Source organism: Phyllobates terribilis, unplaced genomic scaffold, assembly GCF_046119375.1.
Source record: "Phyllobates terribilis strain yellow unplaced genomic scaffold, ASM4611937v1 Scaffold_11__3_contigs__length_659146591, whole genome shotgun sequence".
In the NCBI taxonomy this organism is placed as follows: Eukaryota; Metazoa; Chordata; class Amphibia; order Anura; family Dendrobatidae; genus Phyllobates; species Phyllobates terribilis.
The window spans coordinates 634418188-634440009 of NW_027362771.1; the positions used below are offsets into that span (position 1 = coordinate 634418188).

Consider the following 21822-nt stretch of genomic DNA (forward strand, 5'->3'; position numbering starts at 1 on the left):
GTGCTTCACTAGTAATTCGGTCAAGAAGTTGGAGCGAGAAGATGTGACTGTTGGTTGTGGCACATTTTCACCTTGGCCACGGCCCCGTCCTCTGCACGAATCATCACCAGAACGTCCACTTCTGCGTCCCTTGCCACGCGCCTTGCCCATTGTAAAGGAAGTAAAATAGCTTACACATGCACTATCAATGGAAAAAGGGAAATAAAAAGTAGATTAGAACCGTGGAAGAGGAAAACCACAGTTCTATTTCTCTGGCCTACACCTGACTCTTTTAAACAATCTGAACAATCAGGGAGAAGCTATTACTGTTTTTCTTTATGTAAAAAATACCAAAACCTGAATAATAGAGATTTTTTACCGTGGGATGGAAAAACCACAGTTATTGTTTACTGGGGTATATAGATAGATTTGCGGCTGAACGGTGAGCGATACCAAAGGCCCAAAACTGGATAGTACAGAGATTTGACCCGTGGAACTGCGAAACCACACTGGGATGTCGGGCCTACACAAGACTATTTTCAACAGATATATTTTTTGTGTCACAACAGTCAGGAGACACTACTGTTTTTATTTACCGAAAATATACCATAACCTGAATAATAGAGATTTTTTACCGTGGGATGGCAAAACCACAGTTATTGTTTACTGGGGTATACCAGACTTTTTTAAATAGATATATTTGCGGCTGAACAGTGAGCGACACACTCAAACTGTTTTTTTTTAGATACAAATGGCCCAAAAGTGGATAATACAGAGGTTTGAACCGTGGAAGTGCAAAACAACACTTCTGTTTCTGTAGCCTACACCTGACTATTTTCAACAGATATATTTGTGTCTGAAAAATCAGAGACACCCTTTTTTTTGGGGGGGACACCAAAAGGTTAATAAGATGGGTATTTGTACAGTGTGAAGGAGGAAAAAAAAAAGAGGATTTAGATGAAAAAAAAGGATTTTTCCTGTCCCCTGAGACCTGGAGCTAAGTCCAGCAATTTCAGCAACAGGAGCAGCACGCAGGACTGTAATGCAGCATTTGCTGGTATAACCACTGCGTCTCCTATACAGCCTGCCTGCCTGATATCTGGGATGGATATTAGTCCTGAGAAGGACTGTTTGTTTGATCTGGCAGCCTTTACAGACCCTACACTAACTATTTCACAGTTTATATCTCTCCCGAAATCAGCAGCGCTGTCCCTACACTGTCTGATCCGGAGCGACTTTGTCCAAGATGGCGGCGCCCAGTTTTAAATACTCGAGGTGACGCTGTGCGGCCAGCCAATCACTGTAATGCCCACAACCAACATGGCTGCGGCATTACAGTGACTGGCTGGCAACCCCTGTATGTTCATTGGCTCTGTAAAGAGCGCCAAACATGCAGGGTGGAGACCCAAGCTCCCGCCCGGGTAACCCGGAAATGCTCGGTGCTCGCCGAACATCCCGAGTAGCGTGATGCTCGGGCGAGTACCAAGCAGTGTCGAGCATGTTCGCTCAACACTAGTCGTTACCTAATAATGACCTGCAATTGAATGAGGGCCTGTGTGGCATCAGGCAGAGGACAGGACGAGACCCCACGCGTATCGCCATATCACGTACGGCTTTGTAAGGAGAATGGTTAATTTCTTGTGACAAGGGTTTGGATTCATCTCGGACCCTACTTTGTCCGGGTCCGGATCAACTGAAAAAAATTTGGGGCATCGCTACACATGCTTTCCCCCTCTTGAGTCAGACCTCTGATGCCCCGGAATAAAATGTGTGAACAGCTTTGAAGACTCTCCCATCTGTGCTTCCCAATAGTCAGTAGGCCAGCTGGATAGTTGTGACATGGGTGAAAACAAGGGTAATTGGGTTGCACCTCTGAGGACTGTACTGTGTGTGATGTTAATGTTGAGGAAGAGGAGCAGAGGCCACTTGATTCAGCGCTTGTCATCTACTGGAGCACATGTTCTTCCTGCCCCTCATCTACAAGGCCTACCACGGTGCGATTGCCAAAAAAAGGAAGTGGAGTCCAGTATCAGAAGTTTTCAAAATGCTGCACATTTGCTCCCTGCATCAAAACAAACCTACTCCTCATCTCTCATATCATACGTGTCTCACAAACCTAAACAGCTAATCAGTACTTTCAAGTACCTCTCATGTCCACCAGCTTCCCTTCCCTCTCTTCTCCTATCATCTCTGCTGAAGACTTAGCCTCATTGTTCAAGCAGAGGATTGACAAAATAGGGCAAAACTTTTGCTGAAAGTCCCAACAGCCCTTTCTCATAATTACTCAACTATCCTCCTCCAAAACCAGATTCTCCACTATCACGGGAGATCATTTTTACTCTCCAAATCACATCTCACCACCTCTGAACTTGACCTATTACCATCCCACCTCAATCCAAACAGTACCACAGTCTTCATACCAAGCCTAACCCTCCTCTTTAGCCTGTCACTAACAGCTGGTGTCTTCCGCTCATAATTCAAACATACCTCCATCACATTCATCCTTCAAAAACCCTCTCTTGACCCATCCTATATTTAGCTATCGCCCCATCTCACTTCTCCCCCATGCCTCCAAACTACTGGATCAATATGTCTATTTTGAACTGTCCTCCAACCTCTCCTCCCACTCCGTCTTTGACCGCTTACAATAAGGCTTCTGACCTCACCATTCCATTGAAACTGCTCTGACTAAAGTCACCAATGACCTACTAACTGCCAAATTCAAGCCAGACTACTCTGTCTTCCTTCTCCTACTCTTGTCATCTGGGTTCGACACAGTAGACCATACAATCTTACTACCGACTCTCATCTCTCAGCATCACAATCTTGGCCCTGTCTTGGATCTTTTCATACCTAACCGACAGGACATTCAGTGTCTCCCACTCACACACACCCTCCTCATCTCACCCCCTATGTGTCAGTGTCCACTAAGGTTCAGTTGAAGGACCCAGGCTCTTCTCCATCTTCACCTTCGGCCTGGGACAGCATATGGTCTCACGGCTTTCAGTATCACATCTATGCTGATGACACACAGATCTACCTCTCTGGACCTGATATCACCTCCTAACTAACCAGAATCCCCCAATGTGTGTCCTCTATTTCAACTTTCTTCTCTGCTAGATTTGTAAAAATTAACATGGATAAAACAGAATGCATGACCTTTCCACCATCACATTCATCCCCCCATCTGACCTATCCATCAAAGTGAATGTATAGAGGTGATATTGAAAGCCATGGGACTCTATGGGCTGTACCAGGCCGGAGGTGTAGATGGAAAAGAGTAGGGGCCCTAGGACTGAACCTCAGGGGACACCGACAGATAGGGGGTAATATGAGGAGGTGGTGTGTGAGTGGGCAACACTGAATATCCAGTCTGTTAGGTATGAAAATATCCAAGATAGGGCCAAGTTTGTGATGCAGAGAGATGAGAGAGTCTGTAGTAAGAGGGAACAGTCCACTGTGTCAAAGGCAGATGATAGGTCTAGACGTAGGAGGACAGAGTAGTATCACTTGGACTTGACAGTTAGTAGGTCGTTGGTGACTTTAGTCATGGCAGTTTCAGTCGAGTGATGCAGTCAGAAGCCAGATTGTAAGAGGTTTAAGAGGGAGCAGGAGAAGATGTGGGAGGGCAGTTTAAGGAGGACGTGTTGTTACAGTAGTTTTTAGGCTTAGGGGAGAAGTGATATGGGGCGATAGCAAGTCAGAGAGGATGGGTCAAGGGAGGGCTTTTTGAGGATGGGTGTGATCGAGGCATGTTTGAATCATGAGGCGAAAACACCAGTTGTTAGTGATCGGTTCAAAAGGTGGGTTATGGCTGGGATGAAGACTGTGGTGAGGTTAGGGATGAGGTGGGATGGGATTGGGTCAAATTTGCAGGTGGTGAGGTGTGAATTGGAGAGTAAAGAGGAGAAGAGAATTTTGATCTTCCATAATAGTGGAGAGGCTGGTTTGGGAGGAGGAGGGATGAGTAGATATGAGAAGGGGCTGTGGGGACTTTAGACGAAAGCTTTGCCTGATTGTGTCAAACTTCTGTTTGAAGAATGAGGCAAAGTCTTTGGCTGAGATGAGACATGAGGGAGGAGGTGCCTGGGGGGTGGAGGAGAGAATTGAAAGTGTTGGATAGCTGTTTAGAGTTGTGAGACAGGGGGGATATGAGAGATGAGAAGTATGTTTGTTATGCTGCAGTGAGTGTGGACTATAGTGAGTGACTGTTTAAATTCGGTGAAATGCTCATTGTAGTGGGTCCTTTTCCTTCTCTACTCAGAAACCCTGGAGGTCCTTCGCAGTTCTTTAGTCAGGTTGGTGTGCCAGGGTTGCCTGTTGAGTGGGCAAGCAGTGGTATGTTTGAGGGGGGCAACCAAAATGAGAGCTGCAGCTATTCTGGTGTTATATAAAGTGGCAGCAGCATCTGCATCGTGTAAGGAACTTATGTCTGTAACAGGGAGGAGGGATTGTCAATGGGGATGTTGAAGTCACCTTTGATGATAGTGGGGATGTCAGCGGAAATTAAATATAGCAGCCAGGTGATGAAGTGGTCAAAGAAAGAGGTAGCTGGTCCTAAGGGACTGTAAATGACAGTCAGTTGGAGGTTGGAGGGGAAATAAATGTGCACAGAATGCACCTCAAAAGAGGGGAGAGCAACAGAAAGTGGCAGTGGGATATGGGTGAAGCAGCAGTTGTCTGACAGGAGGAAACCTACTCCAACATGCTTGTCGTTGGAGCGGCATGTGTGAGAAAGATGGAGTCCACCGTATGGTAGTGCAGCTAGTGAAGCTGCGTCAGGGGGAGTGAGATAGGTTTCAGTGATGGCGAGGTAGGAAAGTTTGTTAGTAATGAAAAGATCATGGACGTAGCAAAGTTTGTTGCAGACAGAACTAGCGTTCCAGAGAGCTCCAGGTTCGTAGTTGAGGAATGTGCAGATCAGGGAAACATTTTTGAGTTGGAGTCGGCAGGAAGTGGAAAGGTTATAGAGCAGGTGGAGTGTAACAGATTGATATATACTCTTGTGAGAAAAGTTTCGGTATAATGTGCTTTCATCTTTTAAACCTCTGCTCTTTCTAGGATTTTCAGTCCAGTGGGTGGTCCTATCAGTGACTTAAAATGCACTTGCAACTTTTTATGTTTATTGAAAGGATCATGGAACTTTTTACTCCATACAGTTGCAAAAGAGCAAAGAAATAAACATTTCAGACATGGATGTGAAGCCTACAGCTAAACAGAAATCAGCTGCAACGGTCACATAACATTGTTTGTCATGAAGTCAGTACAAGATACAAAGCTGAGAGTCCCAGGAGATAACGGGACCAGCAGCTAGAACCCTGATAGCGAGCACACTGCGCATTGTTAGGATTCACAAGACTTCAGTATCTTCAGACTTTCACCCCAATCCTGGACAACCTCTTTAAATAAGGTTGATCAACATGTCAGAAAAGCTTTTTTTATACATATTTTCCTTGGAGCTTAGTGGAGATCATTCTGACTCCATTGATGTCACATGTGGAACCTGCTTCATTTGATTCAGTGGAAAAACTTAAGTTTTAGCCCTAGACATTAACTAAAGAAATCCTCTCTATTTCCACTTAAATGCTTACCATGTTAAACATCACAGGAGGGGCTGGGGGCATAAGCATCACTGGAGACGCTGGGGGCATGCACATCACAGTAGATTCTTGGGGCATGCACTTCACAGGAGATTCTGGGGTCATACACGTCTCAGGAGATGCTGGGGGCATACAGATCACAGGAGGGGCTGGGGGCATGCACGTCACAGGAGATTCTGGGGTCATACACGTCACATTTGATGCTAGAGCATACACATTACAGTAGTGACTAGGGGCATGTAAATCACTGGAGGGGCTGGGGGGCATACACGTTACAGGAGGGGCAAGGGGCATACAAATCACAGGAGATGCTAGGGGAATACATATCACAGGAGGGGCTGTGGGCTTGCACATCACAGGAGATTCTGGGGTCATACACGTCACAGTAGATGCTGAGGGCATACACATTACCGTAGTGTCTAGGGGCATATAAATCACTGGAGGGGCTGGGGGGAATACACGTTACAGGAGGGGCAAGGGGCATACAAATCACAGGAGATGCTAGGGGCATACATATCACAGGAGGGGCTGTGGGCTTGCACGTCACAGGAGATTCTGGGGCATACACATCAATGGAGGGGCTGGAGCGTATACATAACACGAGGGGCTGGTAGCATTGACATCTCAGGATTGGCTGGGGGCATATACATTACAGGAGGAGCTACGGGCATATACATCACAGGAGTGGGTGAGGGAATACATATCACAGGAGGGCTGGGGGCATAAACATCTCAAGAGGGGCTGGGGCATACACATCACAGGAGATGCTGGGGGCATTCACATCACAGGAGATGCTGGGGGCAAGCATGTCACAGGAAGGGCTGGAAACATACACATCAAACAAGGGGCTGTGGGCATACACATCAAAGGAGGGGCTGGGGGCATACACATCACAGGAGGGGCTCGGGCATATACAGCACAGGATGGGCTGGGGCTGGTCATGGGCAATATAAATTACAGGAGACGCTGGGGCTGTCGCCGCGGTCTTTGTTAGTGGGATGTGAGTGCAGAGCGCAACTGACTCTGCCCATGAATTGCATTCTGATGCTGGCACAGACGTAATCATTTATTGCGTGTGATGCGCCTCCTGGGATGTGGGGTACTCGGTAGCCGGGCCAGTCGATGCTGGGGTATGTCACTGTGGCAATGACTCAGTCCGTGACCCAAGGTGGTCAATTAAAGGGAAAGTGAAAGGGGAATAAAGTTTTTAGAGATTATGTTCATGACACCACCTGTTGTATGCGGCTATATGGGGCCGCCGCTGCGGTGCAGATCCACTGGAGCTGATGGTGATGCAGCAGAGTTGGTTAAGCTCTCCACAGGTAGAGCTAAGCTCCAGGGCAGTATATAGTGATGCTATGAGGTAGATGTTGTTGGTGCGGTGTAGTGCAGGGCTGGTGGTGCAGTAATGAGTCAAGGACACAGTGGGGTGTAGTCTTCAGGCTTTACTCACAGTTCAAGGCAGTTCCAGGATACCGCTGCAGCTGGTAATGACCGCCAACATCGGCCTGTGTCCACCGGGGTAGGGATCTAGCAATCTCTCAGGTACCTCAGGAGCACTTAAACGGGACCCAGTTCTATGTACCTTTCCCGGTCGTCTCACTGTGCTGGGTCTCACCCTCCTGCCCTGTGCCTCACAATCAGTGTCCTAAACCAGTGGCCTCAGGCCTTGTCGTGCGATGTGCAGTCCCCTGGACCCTATTTGGCCACCTTTTCAGCGATGTAATTATGGGTTTTGTTGCAACAACTTGAAAATGCTGCAGCCTCCAGTTGGCTAGCTGAGCCTCGTTGTTCTCCACTAGTTTTGGGGCCGGTCCCCTTCTGCGGACTGATCCCTCCATGTCAGGTGAATTGGGGCGCACGGGTGGCCTCTGCACTCGCCGTGCCCCTGGGATCCCCTCTGTCCCTCTCTGGAGCCTTTCTCACTGCTCCTCTCTCCACTCTCCTCCTGGGCTGCTCTCACTAGGTCTGACTCTTCTCTCAACTCCTCTGATCGAAGCTCCTCCTGAGCTCCTGCTCCCAACTCGACTCTGAGCTCTGACCACTTCCAGAACCTTCCACCTTCTCTTTTATACTCCTACCCTCTGTGCTCCGCTGATCCACTTCCTCCACCCACATGCACTACATGGTTCCCCCTCTCTTGGTTCCCCCCCTTCCAGCCAGGGCCAGGGCTCAGCAGTGGACAAATGCATCTTGTCCCGCCTGCTGGTCTGGAGTGGTGTAGCGTTGGATGTAGGTGGGTGGGTTGTGGGTAGTGCTCCCTCCTTAATTGAGAGTGGGGTACCACACCTCTGGGTGAGATGCAGTACCTCTGTGGTGACTAGACCCGCAGGGGCACCACACGTGTGCCACAGCATTCAGCAGTGAAGTATTGACAAAGGGCTCATTTTTGGCATCTTGCTTGCCACAGGAACAAGCACTCTGGTTACCAGGAATCTGCCTGTAGGCTGGAAGACAGGAGTTTGTGGGCCATAAATGGCCAGCATGTCTTGGGTTCCCCACTCCTAGACTATTGGAGAGGTTTGCTACAATTTGGTGTGCTGTTTACCATGTGAGATGTTAGATTGTGGTGCAGTTAAGTGATCGACCTTGTTCACCAGGAGTACCAACTTGTCCGTTTCCTATACAACTGAAAGTTGATAAATAAGGGAGTTCATATCTAGTGACAAGACCTATAAGTATCTGCAGCGAAAGGTCATCTGTTGGAGCAAGTGGTAAGTGCTTGTGTAAGCCATTTCTCTTGTCTTGCATAGTGGAGCACTGTATGGTGAGTTCAGATCAGCAAATTGATTCAATCAGAATTGAATTTGTGTTACATTTGCACACAAATTTGCATTGAACTTGGCAAATTTGAACTATTTGCAATTCACATAAAATGTTTGCCATAATTTTACACAAGAGATTATATCAGCCAGAGAAAGCTCATATAACCTCAGGCATGATAGTGCTGGCCTCATTATGCCTTGCAGCTGCCACATCACCTGGTATAGCACAAACAGTCAAGAAAGACAACTGTAGCCTGTAAAAAAGCAGAGTCAGAGAATGCAGCTGCCATTTTGTGGTAAATCTGGATACCAAGTGTAATGCACACGCCCGGGCTGAGTGGCGTGTGCGTGTGATTCCAATGGACCGTGCCGGAGAGTGAATGCCTGGAGGGGCGTAACTAGGTATTCACCCGATCCGACCATGGTCGCACGACGGCATACGACGCCAGTGCACCAAGGAGGAACCGAGCAGAGGGACCAGGTGCTACTCCAGGACAGACCCCAGACACGGCTGTTGACCCAAACAGGGGAATACAGGAACAGACTGGTTAGGCTGGCGCACAGACTGGTGGGTATAGGCAGGCACGACTGGTATGCAGGCAGGCGGGTATGCAGGCAGGGTCAGATAGAGTGCAGACAGGGAGGCACCAGCAGGCAGGAACACAGGCGGGATAGGACCCAGTACACACTGGGACTCAGGAACAATACAGGCAGAGGGGCACAGGCAAGCACAGATAGAGTGCAGACAGGGAGGTACTAGCAGGTAGGGACACTGGCGGGATAGGACCCAGTATACACTGGGACTCAGGAACAGAACCACAGATGTGGCGGACAAACACAGCAGAGTGAGGCCGCCCAGAGAGGTGAGCGAGAACAGGGCAGGACAAGACCGCCTGGAGCGGTGAGCAAGAGTAGAGCTGGACAAGGTCGCCAGGAGTGGTGAGCAAAGGGTCAGAGCTGAGCAAGACTGCCGGAGCAGTGAGCAAGAGTAAAGCAGGACGAGGCCGCCTGGAGTGGTGAGCAAGAGTGGAGCAAGACTGCCGGAGCAGTGAGCAAAGGATAAGAGCGGAGCGAGACTGCCGGAGCAGCGAGCAAAAGGGTCAGAGCGGAGCAAGGCTGCCGGAGCAGCGAGCAAAAGGGTCAGAGCGGAGCAAGGCTGCTGGAGCAGCGAGCAAAAGGGTCAGAGCGGAGCAAGGCTGCCGGAGCAGCGAGCAAAGGAGTCAGAGCAGGCTAGAATCGCCGGAGCGGTAAGCAAAGGAGTCAGAGCAGGCTAGAACCGCCGGAGCGGTGAGCACAGGAGTAGGAGCAGGCTAGAACCGCCGGAGAGGTGAGCAAGGCAGAGCAGGGGGGACAGGGCTCTGCTCACACGAAACAGACAGGAAGAGAAAGGCAGAGCCAGATACCCACAGGGTACTTGCAGTGAAGTAGCGAGTGGACCACAAACTCACAAACGGAAGTACAGAGACAACAAGCAGGAGTTAGGTACGAGTTCAGACTCTGCAGAAAAAGCAAGGGAACGGACATAGAGGCAAAACAGGTAAAGGATAGGAGAGAGTTCAGACTGGAACTGAGTGTACGGAGGAGACCGACACTGCAGCGGAATACAGGAGCGGGTCTGGGAATACGGCCCCCAGAGAGGCGGGACAAACAGGCAAGGAGCGTGTTCAGACAGGACAGACAAGATACAGGTGCGGGTCTAGGTAATCGGCCCCTAGAAGGCGAGAGGAACAGGCTAGGAGCGTGTTCAGACAGGACAGACAAGATACAGGAACGGGTCTAGGTAATCGGCCCCTAGAAGGCGGGAGGAACAGGCTAGGAGCGTGTTCAGACAGGCCTGGAAATACAGCCTCCAGGAAAGGCAGACAAGAGAACACAGAACGGGACCTGGCACCTTCAGAGTGCAAGCACACACTGAATGAAACACAATGCTCAGGCAGGGATTGATTGGAGCAGCTGAGCTATATACCAGGTGACAGACAGCAATAGGCTGAGGACACACAAGGGGTGTGACCCAGAAAAAGCAGGAAGTGATCGGGCGCCGCCCTAAAGCAGCAGAAACAGACACAAACAGACAGCATGGAGGGAAGCCAGAGAGACATTCTGGACTGGAGATCAAGTGCGCGCTCTTGCACAGTGGGAGATGGACCACCATGCAAGGACGCCGCCAGGTATGTTACAGTACCCCCCCCCCTTACGCCCCCTCTTCTTCAGGCCTGCCAGAATCTTCCGCAGGGAATTCGAGGACCAGTCGTTCACTTCAAGGAGATCACTTCCACTGTCCACAGGAAAAACTGATCCCATCTGGTTAGCTAGGATGCTACCTCCTATCCAGCCATCCTCAGCAACAGACGAAACAGGTGGAGTACCAGGAACAGCACACAAGGAAGTCTCTCTCCACATATTTTCAGGTGGCACCCCAGAGGGTACAGGAGACAACTGGAAGTCCTTCACCGGGTTGGAGGGGGACAGAGACTTGGGGGTAATCTCTGCTTCGAGGTACATCTTGTCAAGCTCACAGGAAGAAATAGACGGGTTATCAGGTACATAATGAGGAAAAGTCACTGTCTCTTTGTTATCTGGTGGTACCCCGGAGAATTCAGGAAACAACTGGAGATCCTCCGCCGGGTCAGAAGAGTGCAGAGGCTCAGAGAAAACATCTGTTTCAGAGTACACTAGGTCGGACTCACTGGAGGAAGCAGGCGAGGTATCGGGTACTGAGTATAGGAAAGTCTCTGTCCATTCACCACCAGGTGGCACCCCAAAGGGTTCTGGAGACAACTGGAGGTCCTCCGCCTGGTCAGAGGAGTGAAGAGACTCATGGGTAACCTCTGCTTCAGAGTACACTAGGTCAAACTCAGTGAACGAAGCAAGCAAGGTATCAGATCCAGGATATAGGAAAGTCTCTGTCCATTCACCACCAGGTGGCACCCCGAAGGGTTCTGGAGACAACTGGAGGTCCTCCGCCTGGTCAGAGGGGTCTAGAGACTCATGGGTAACCTCTGCTTCAGAGTACACAAGGTCGGACTCACTGGATGAAGCAAGCGAGGTATAAGATCCAGGATATAGGAAAGTCTCTGTCCATTGACCACCAGGTGGCAGCCCGAAGGGTTCTGGAGACAACTGGAGGTCCTCCGCCTGGTCGAAGGGGTCTAGAGACTCGGGAGTAACCTCTGCTTCGGAGTACACTAGGTTGGACTCACTGGACGAAGCGAGCGAGGTATCAGGTACAGAGTATAGGAGAGTCTCTGTCCTTTCGCTACCAGGTAGCACACCGAAGGGTTCTGGAGACAACTGGAGGTCCTCCGCCTGGTCAGAGGGGTGTAGAGACTCGGGAGTAACCTCTGCTTCGGAGTACACTAGGTTGGACTCACTGGACGAAGCGAGCGAGGTATCAGGTACAGAGTATAGGAGAGTCTCTGTCCTTTCGCTGCCAGGTAGCACCCGAAGGGTTCTGGAGACAACTGGAGGTCCTCCGCCTGGTCGGAGGGGTGTAGAGACTCGGGGGTAACTACCACTTTGGGGTACCCATTGTCAGGCTCACAGGACAAAGCGGACAAAGTATCGAGTACCAGGTGTAGAGAAGTCTCTCTCCATTTGTCATCGAGTGGTATCCCAGAGGATTCAGGAGGCAACAGGGGGTCCTCCGCCAGGTAGTAGAGGTGCACAGACTCTGAGGTAACCACAGCTTTGGAGCATCCTTGGACATGCACACCGGTTAAAGTGGGTGAAGCATCTGATGCCGGGTGCAGGAAGTTCTCCTGTGTGGAGTCTGGATGGGCAGAAGTCTCTTCGGGCAGGAGAACCGGTGCACTACCCACGCACATTACCCGTTGGGGCTTCTCCGGGATACAGGGAGATGAAGCTTCAGTAGGGACTTCAAGGTTGGGGTCAGGAGGTCTCAGGGAGGACAGACCCTGGCGTGATGGCTTGCCTCTATGTCTAGCACGTCTGGACTGACTCTTGAGGTTGGGAGAAGTATTCCGGAAAGCGTAGTCACCCTGTGAGGATTCTGGGTGGGCACTAGTCTCATTGGGCTGGAGGACTATTGCGCTACCCACACACATTACCCATCGGGGCTGCTCCGGGATATTGGGAAGTGAATCTTCAGCAGGAGCCTCCGGGTTAGGATCATCGAAGACCATTAGAAAGGCCACCAGGAAGGCATGAAGGTCCAGGAGGATCGGATCCTGTGTTTTGAGAGAGTATTTACAGAATATCCCATGAACATTTCCACATTTCTTCACATTATACCAAAAAATGTAAATGTATTTTATTAGGATTTCATGCAATATATCAACAAAAAGTAACAAGTTTTTGTGAAGTGTAAAGGAAATGATACATGGTTTTCTAATTATTTTAAAACTGGAGTGTAGGTTTATCCTTCATCAGAACAATGACCCTAAACATCCTGCCAGATCTACAATGGAGGGTTTAGATCAGAGCATATTCCTGTGTGTGAACGGGGCAGTCACAGTCCCGACCCAAAACCCAGAGAATCTGTGACAAGAGGTGAAAATCACTGATCACAGATGTCTCCATCCGATCACTGAGCGAGAGCGAGAGTGCAAAGAAGACAGGGCAAAATGTCAGCTCTAGATGTGAAAATCTGGAGAGACAGACCACAAAAGACAGAGGCAGAGAAAGGTGGGAGAGACACCAAAAGATTGCAGCGAAAGGTGGGAGAGACTCAACCCAAAAGACTGCAGAAAATTCTGGAGAGACAGACCCCAGAAAACTGCAAAAAAAGCTGGAGAAACAGACCTCAAAAGACTGCAGCAGAGAAAGCTGGTAGAGACAGACTCCAGAAGACTGCAGTGAAAGCTGGTAGAGACAGACCCCAGAAGACTTTAGCAAAAGCTGATAGAGTCAAAACCCACAAGACTGCATCGAAAGCTGAAGAGACAGACCCCAGAAGACTGCATCGAAAGCTGGAGAGACAGACCCCAGAAGACTGCAGCGAAAGCTGGAGAGACAGACCCCAGAAGACGGCATCGAAAGCTGGAGAGACAGACCCCAGAAGACTGCAGCGAAAGCTGGAGAGACTCACCACCTCAGAAGACTGCAGTGAAAGCTGGAGAGACAGACCACATAAGACTGCAGCGAAAGCTGGTAGAGACAGACCATGGCATTAATTACAGGGAAAGGTGGTCCTACAAAGTACTGACTCAGGGGGGCTAAATACAAATGCACCTCACAGGGTATGAATACTTTTTTGAGACACTTTATATAGAATAAAAAGAAACAAGACCACCCAGCTCAGTAGTGTCTTTAGATGCACAGTGGGTAGAAGCTTTCATGGAATCACATCCACTTTGTTTGGACAGATAAATGCAGCAGATTTCCTGTGCCACAGCATGCAGCAGAAGAAAAGCAGCATTTATGCTACATGTGAACACAGACAAACTGTCCATGTGATTTCATGAACAACCCTGCCCAGTAAAGACACTAGTGAACTGTAAGGTTTTGGTGCATTTTATTCTCTATAGGCTCCCACAGGGAAACTGAAAAAAACGAATGTAGAAAAAATGCAGCTACATCAAAAAATGCAGAATGAAAGCATCTCTTTTTAAAACACATTTAAAACAACGCTTCAAATCTGCATCAAAATGCATCAAAAATAAAAAGATTATTATTCCGTGGTGTGCTACAGAAAGCTGCTGAAAGCAGCAGAAAAAAATGTAACATTTACTCTATATTTAATTATTGCCTCAGCGTTACATTTTTATTAACTTTATTTGTGGTTTTAGTAAAGATCAAAAAATCTATCACACCAATTTTTTTTGCCATTTGCCAATCACCACAAACAATCTGTTCACTGGATTAAATGGGTTACTATGAATACCAAGATACCTGTTACTTGCTGATTCGTGATGGTTTTTGGTCTTTTCAAAATTAATTAAAAATTGTATTATTGTTTTTTTTTTTTTATTATGATTTACAAATTTTATACAGAGAAAAAAATTCTCTGACTTAAATTCTCCCATTAGAATGCAGGTACATAGAAATGCACTGGTGTATAGAAATGTATCTCTGTGCACCAGTACAATGTGCCTGTAAAGAAGAAGATTACACAGTACATTAAAGTACAGAAAATTCTCCTATATCTCACAATGCAGTCTGTGGCTCACTGCAATTACTGCTGCCTCCTATGCTACAGATTGGGAGCTAAAATGAATAAATTAATTTAAGTATTTTCAGCTTAGAGAACAGCTGCCTCCTCCTCCCAAAGAGGAGGTACTACTGAACAATGAACTCTGCAAAGTAAACAATGCAGCCTGTACGGCAGCATGAGACATGAAAGACACAGATTGCTTGAAAGTTAGTATGTAGTTCTATCTTTGCAGGACAGCTCCCCCAAAGCAAGACTTTTCCGGTTAATCCGGTAGTGTTGGGATTTATGGCAATATGAGTGTGGTAAGTATGATTATCTAATTTGACTGGTAAAATACTTTTTGAAAAAACTGACATGCACATTTACATGCGAACATGTCAAATAGAATTTTTAAATTTTTTTTTAATTCTACCCCATTCCCAAAAAAAGAGGAAATGAGATATGTCTATCTATCTATCTATCTATCTATTTATCTATCTATCATCTATCTATTTATCTATCTGTCTATCTATCTATCATCTATCTATCCAACAGTTTTACTTTAGTTTATAAAGTTTGAGTGAGCCCAGTAACCCTGAATAATTGCTCTCTCGGCGTTCTCTCAGTGGACTCTCAGGAGACTGTTGTGGCACAGAACGCTCTTTATGGACCCCCGGGGTCTGTACAATGAGACTATAAATGGTCCTGATATCTTCACACTGTACATTCGACAATATTATTTCACCAGATATGAGCATGAACTTCTCTGTCAAAGAACATTCGCAAAGTCTCCCGTCCACTCTCGGGGTAAGGTATTGTACAGCGTCTCTGCATCTCGATAATTCCAGTTATTTTTTCCATCATACACTCATTAGACAAGTTCCGCTAATTCCATCGATCAGGATTGCATACGATCTTCATGGCTTTTAATACAGCGGCAAATCTTCTATTAGTTACACTTCCTCTAAAATCATGTTGGGACACAAATATTTTCTGTATAAGCCCTTGAGAAAACTTTAATTTTATTAATTCACATAATTTTTTTTATTATTGCTTACTATAAATAAATTAATAGATACAACCAGTAAGATAAAATTGTTCTTTCAGTAACATCACCTTATTGACCTTCAGATTACTATTCACAGTGTGAAAAATGACCCGGAAAACACGATTCTCCAGGACAGTATGATTACAGCAATATGGAATAAAAATCAGAACTTTGTAAATAAAAATAGAAAAAATTACCTTTTTTCTTGCTTTTTTGTCTGTTAATGGACCTGTGCTAGTCATGGTTTTGCATTTCAAGTTGTAATTTTTATTGGTATTCTGGAGAACATATTATTTTATCACTTTGCATTGCATTTTTGGGAGAGAAGAGGCAACCAAGAAAGTCAGTTCTGGGATTTTAGTTTTCTTTTTTTCTTTATGTTATTTACCCAGTGTTTTAAATAATTTTATACTTTGTTAGATCAGACTTTTCCAGATGCAGCGAGAGCCGAATGTGTTAATTATTCTTTTCTGAATGTTTCACTTTAGAGGAGAAATTAGGGGGTGGATTAATAAAGATTAATACTTTTATGTACTTTTTTTTTGTATTTTTTTCAAGTTACTTTTAGTTTCTCTATATAGAGCAATGCTTCAGATCTACAGAACAAAGTACAAATAATGAACTCCTGTGAATCCGGGCCACAAGTAAGTTCTTCACAGTAGCAGTAAGCTGGCAACGAGTGTGGTCTTCAGTGATAAACCCAATGGCTGTGTCACGGGGGAGAGAGGTGATATACACTGAAATGAAGGACAAAGCAGGATTCTTCTTCTTAATTGCTGTTTTCAAAGATTGACAGAAAATAAAGTGTTTAAACAGCAGCATCTGTTAGTGGCAGCTGTCGGCTGTATGACACAGCCAGCACTTGCTCTGTTGGAGCTCCATACACTATATCCTCTATAGGATGTACAACTACATCCCAGGGGGTTAATGAATTAATTACAGTAAAATGTGGACAGAACAAGGCTGTGTGATATCTGGCATATGGGGAATCTTTCTTAATTTCTCACAATTACTTATCTAGAAATGTATTTTTTTGATCTTTTAATCAGATTTTTCTATGTAAACAGAAGTACAATTCTAAGCATTTATTAGCATTATAAACAATTACAAGTTTACATTTTTATTGACAAATTCTGTCCATCAAGTTTATGCAAAATTCAATATTTCCAAAGTATTTTTTCAAAACTTCTGAAATTCATCTTGGCATGCTGCATATCGGTTTTTGGGTCAAATCTAGTGTTGAGCGAGTATGTTCTATTAACCCTTTCGGCGAGTATGCTCGGGCCGAGCTCCGAGTATTTATAGCTGCTCGGTGATATGGTTGAATCGCTCCCGTTTGCATGATTTGCAACTGTTTGACAGTTTTATTACATGTGATGTCTATTTCTTACATATTCCTCACATGTAATAAAACTGTCAAACAGTCGCAAATCATGTACAAGGGAGCAATTCAACCATATCACCGAGCAGCTGTAAATACTCGGAGCTCGGCCCGAGCATAATCGGACAGAACATACTCGCTCAACCCTAGTCAAATCCTGACTGATGATCTTGCCTTATCAGTGCTTGCAGTCACATTTTCTGTATTTCTTGTTTGTCTAGTCACTTTTGAGGATTGACCACAGGTTCTCACTGTGATTGAGGTTTGTGGAGTTTCCTGGCCATTGACCTAAAATTTCAATGCTTTACTCACCGAGCCACTTAGTAACCGCTTTTGCCTTGTGACATGGTCTCCATCATGCTGGAAAAAGGATCATCACCACATTGTTCCTGGATTGTTAGGACAAGTTGCTTTTCGAAGATGTTTTGATACCATTCTTGATCCAAGGCAGTGTTCTTAGGCAAAATTTTGAGTGAGCCCCCTCCCTTGGATGCGAAGCCCCCACATATGAATTATCTCAGGGTGTTTTAATATTGGCATGAAACAGGACTCATGGTATCGTTCCTGTAGCTGAGTCCACTTTATGAGACAGTTCAAGCACTTACTGATCTTCTTCGGTGTCCTAAATCCTTCTTCACAGCAATTGAACTTCTCTCCTTGAAGTTCTTGACAATCCAATCTACCTTTTGAGTCTCCTCTATTTCCTCATAGATTGTAAGCCTGAGATCAGGGCCCTCACTCCTTCTGGTATCTGTTGAATTATGTGTTTACTCTGTTATGTCTTTATTGTCTGTACAAGTCCCCTTTGTAATGTAAAGTGCATCGGAATATGTTACCACGATAGGAATAAAAATTATTATTATTATCCAATAAATGGTTAGTCTAGGGCCAATCTTATAAGCAGCAATGTCCTTGCCTGTAAAGTTCGTTTAATGAAAATCACATATTTACTTGAGATAATCATGATTAACAGAAAAAGACTATGATTTAAGCATCAGCCCCCTCTTAAAGCAACAAGTCTGCTCTCATAATTCAATCAGCATAACAAGTGATAGCAGATACCTTGTCTTAGTTAAAACCTTCTCCTGCACTAATGAGAAGATCACTGAAATGATATAAGCTGGTATTTTGTAGGAGGATTGAAAATCAATTGGGATTTTTTGAGATTAATTTAATTTTTTTGTCAAGGAATGACCCAGCATTTTTTTGCAATTTATCCAATCACTCTTCATAACAATCTAATATTAATACAAGTTGCAACTATAGAAATTGAAGTAGCAAACTTTGTGAAAACCAAATTTTGTGTTAGCCTGAAACCTTTTGGCCATGACTGTATTGCTGAGCTATGAGTTGTAACGTTTCTTCACTATTCAGATTCACCCCAAATGGCTGCCCACCACCTCAGCTTTTAAACAGTTGCCATAGTTCCTTCTGATTGGCTGCAGTAGACCATGTGATGTTATATCTGCATGATATTATAGGGAGTCCCACAAAACTGCACCAGAGATTATGTGAAGCTTTTATGGCTGATGCCATCTTCTGCATTTTGTAAAATGGATATTATTTTGGTGATTCATGTGAATTGAATCGTAAAGGGTTTGAATTTGCTGGGACCTGCAACTTTCCTAAAATTTAAAATGAATTTGATAGGCATCAAATTGATTGAATCATGTCTAAAATTTATACTTGTTCTATCATTTATGTTTTATGTACAGTGGTGGCCAAAAGTATTGGCACCCTTGCAATTCTGTCAGATAATACTCAGTTTCCTCCTGAAAATGATTGCAGTCACAAATTCTTTGGTATTATTCTCTTCATTTAATTTGCTTGCAAGGAAAAAACACAAAAGAGAATTAAGCAAAAATCAAATCATTGATCATTTCACACAAAACTCCAAAATGGGCCAGACAAAAGTATTGGCACCCTCAGCCTAATACTTGGTTGCACAACCTTTAGCCAAAATAACTGCGAACAACCGCTTCCGGTAACCATCAATGAGTTTCTTACAATGCTCTGTTGGAATTGTAGACCATTCTTCTTTGGCAAACTGCTCCAGGTCCCTAATATTTGAAGGGTGCCTTCTCCAAACTGTCATTTTGAGATCTCTCCACAGGTGTTATTTGGGATTCAGCTCTGGACTCGTTGCTGGCCTCCTTAGAAGTCTCCAGTGCTTTCTCTCAAACCATTTTATAGTGCTTTTGGAAGTGTGTTTTGAGTCATTGTCCTGCTGGAAGACCCATGACCTCTGAGGGAGACCCAGCTTTCTCACACTGGGCCCTACGTTATGCTGCAAAATTTGTTGGTAGTCTTCAGACTTCATAATGCCATGCACACGGTGAAGCAGTCCAGTGCCAGAGGCAGCAAAGCAACCCCAAAACATCAGGGAACCTCCACCATGTTTGACTGTAGGGACCTTGTTCTTTTCATTGAATGCCTCTTTTTTTTCCTGTACACTCTGTTGATGCTTTTTCCCAAAAAGCTCTACTTTTGTCTCATCTGACCAGAGAACACTCTTCCAAAACGTTTTAGGCTTTCTCAGGTAAGTTTTAGCAAACTCCAGACTGGCTTTTTAATATCTCGGGGTAAGAAGTGGGGTCTTCTTGGGTATCCTACCATACAGTCCCTTTTCATTCAGACGCCGATGGATAGTACGGGTTGACACTGTTGCACCCTCGGACTGCAGGGCAGCTTGAACTTGTTTGGATGTTAGTCGAGGTTCTTTATCCACCATCCGCACAATCTTGCGTTGAAATCTCTCGTCAATTTTTCTTTTCCGTCCACATCTAGGGAGGTTAGCCACAGTGCCATGGGCTTTAAACTTCTTGATGACACTGCACACGGAAGACACAGGAACATTCAGGTCTTTGGAGATGGACTTGTAGCCTTGAGATTGCTCATGCTTCCTCACAATTTGGTTTCTCAAGTCCTCAGACAGTTCTTTGGTCTTGTTTCTTTTCTCCATGCTCAATGTGGTACACACAAGGACACAGGACAGAGGTTGAGTCAACTTTAATCCATGTTAACTGGCAGCAAGTGTGATTTAGTTATTGCCAACACCTGTTAGGGGCCACAGGTAAGTTACAGGTGCTGTTAATTACACAAATTAGAGAAGCATCACAGGATTTTACAAACAGTGCCAATAGCTTTGTCCACCCCCTTTTTTAGGTTTGGTGTGGAATTATATCCAATTTGGCTTTAGTACAATTCTTTTTGTGTTTTTTCATTGAAGACAAATTAAATGAAGATAATAACACCAAAGAATTTGTGATTGCAATCATTTTCAGGAAGAAACTGAGTATTATCTGACAGAATTGCAGAGGTGCCAATACTTTTGGCCTCCACTGTATACAGTGTTTCACATGGTTATCTGCAGATTATATATTCATTTATGATGGTTTGTAATTGTGATATTTGTTTATTAAATGTCTCGTTATTACATTTTTGTAGTTCCATCCTCTTTGCTCCAGTATCTGATGGTCTTATTAAATTACTTGCACACAGCAATTTTCTTCATATTTTTATTGCATAGCTGTGCACAGTGTTTAGACTCATGATTCCTCAATCTCTTCAGACCTTTAGGTTTATAGCATAGTATACTATAGTACTAAATGTCCTTCTACATTCAGACTTTATTTGTTGAATTAACTGAATTAAAAGTAATTGCCATCTTGTTTTCATTAATATTATGTATTATTTTGTGTATTATTGTTTAATTATTATGTTCACTATTTCAGGAGAAGAACAAGACCTGGATCACTGAGGTTCTTCTTTTGGGATTCCAGAAGCTTCAAGGTTTTCGAATAGTTTTTTTCCTCTTTCTACTGTTAATCTACAGCTTGACAATATGTGGAAACCTCTTGATCATCACTCTGGTGTCCTACTCCAAGATCCTTCAAACTCCCATGTATTTCTTTCTTATGCAGCTCTCCGTATCAGACGTCCTGCTGACCACAACCATTGTCCCCAACATGTTATACATCATCTTCAATAAACAGCAAGTCATGAATTTTGTAAACTGTTTAATCCAATTTTATTTCTTTGGTGTCTCGGAGTGCTCTGAATGTCTTCATCTAACTGTAATGTCCTATGACCGATACTTGGCCATTTGTTCTCCATTACGTTACTCTACAGCGATGGACCCTGTGTTTTGTCTCCATCTTGTTTCCTTTTCTTGGATCCTGAGCTTGTTTGTAATGTGGATGGAAGTGATAACCATCAGCATGTTGCGGTTTTGTGGATTTAACATTATTGACCATTTTTTCTGTGATCTATTTCCTCTTCTAGATCTTTCTTGTTCAAATACATTAATGGTTCAAGTAGAAATTATTTTGCTTAGTATCCCAGTACTTGTTTTACCTTTTGTTTTTATTATAACATCCTATATTTTCATAATTTCTTCTATCTTAAAAATTCCTTCTATCACTGATAGACAAAAAGTTTTCTCCACTTGTAGCTCCCACCTGACGGTGGTCTCTCTCTTTTATGGGACATTGTTCAGTTCTTATGTTCTCCCAACCAGAGGTCAATCAGTAAATGTGAATAAGGTAATACCGCTGCTATACACAGTGATTACGCCTTTAATTAACCCCATCATTTACAGCTTAAGGAATAAAGAGATGAAGACTCCATTAGACAAATTTTTGTCACAATTTATATGTTAGCTTAATTCTGGCATAAAGAAAAAAAATGATGGCGTCTATGATGATTTTTATCTTTTTTTATAATTAATTAGAATATAGAATATAGTACATTAGAATATAAATTAAAGTTATATAAATGAAATACAGTAAAACATAATGAAACCTAAGCTTCTACTAGCTAAATACTCCAGAATTATGAACATTTCACTTTAATAAAAGACCATAAAATAAATTTACTTGTCAAACACAAATACATGGTCACGCTTTCAGATTTTTTCATCTCTTCCATTCTCTACTGGAAAATTCTGGAAGTCTGTC

The 21822-nt window shown here is 44.7% G+C and overlaps 1 protein-coding gene across 1 annotated transcript in view; it reads left to right on the plus strand.

Moving 5' to 3' along the window:
• The window catches only part of LOC141167536 (olfactory receptor 1M1-like), a 44023-nt gene extending 22498 nt beyond the window's left edge, over positions 1 to 21525 (plus strand). Inside the window, exons 4-7 of the mRNA XM_073654930.1 lie at positions 15062 to 15247; positions 16065 to 16127; positions 18580 to 18648; positions 20599 to 21525. Coding sequence (XP_073511031.1) covers positions 15062 to 15247; positions 16065 to 16127; positions 18580 to 18648; positions 20599 to 21525 — 1245 coding nt within the window. The remainder of the gene's footprint in view (positions 1 to 15061; positions 15248 to 16064; positions 16128 to 18579; positions 18649 to 20598) is intronic.
• Positions 21526 to 21822: the final 297 nt, after the last annotated feature.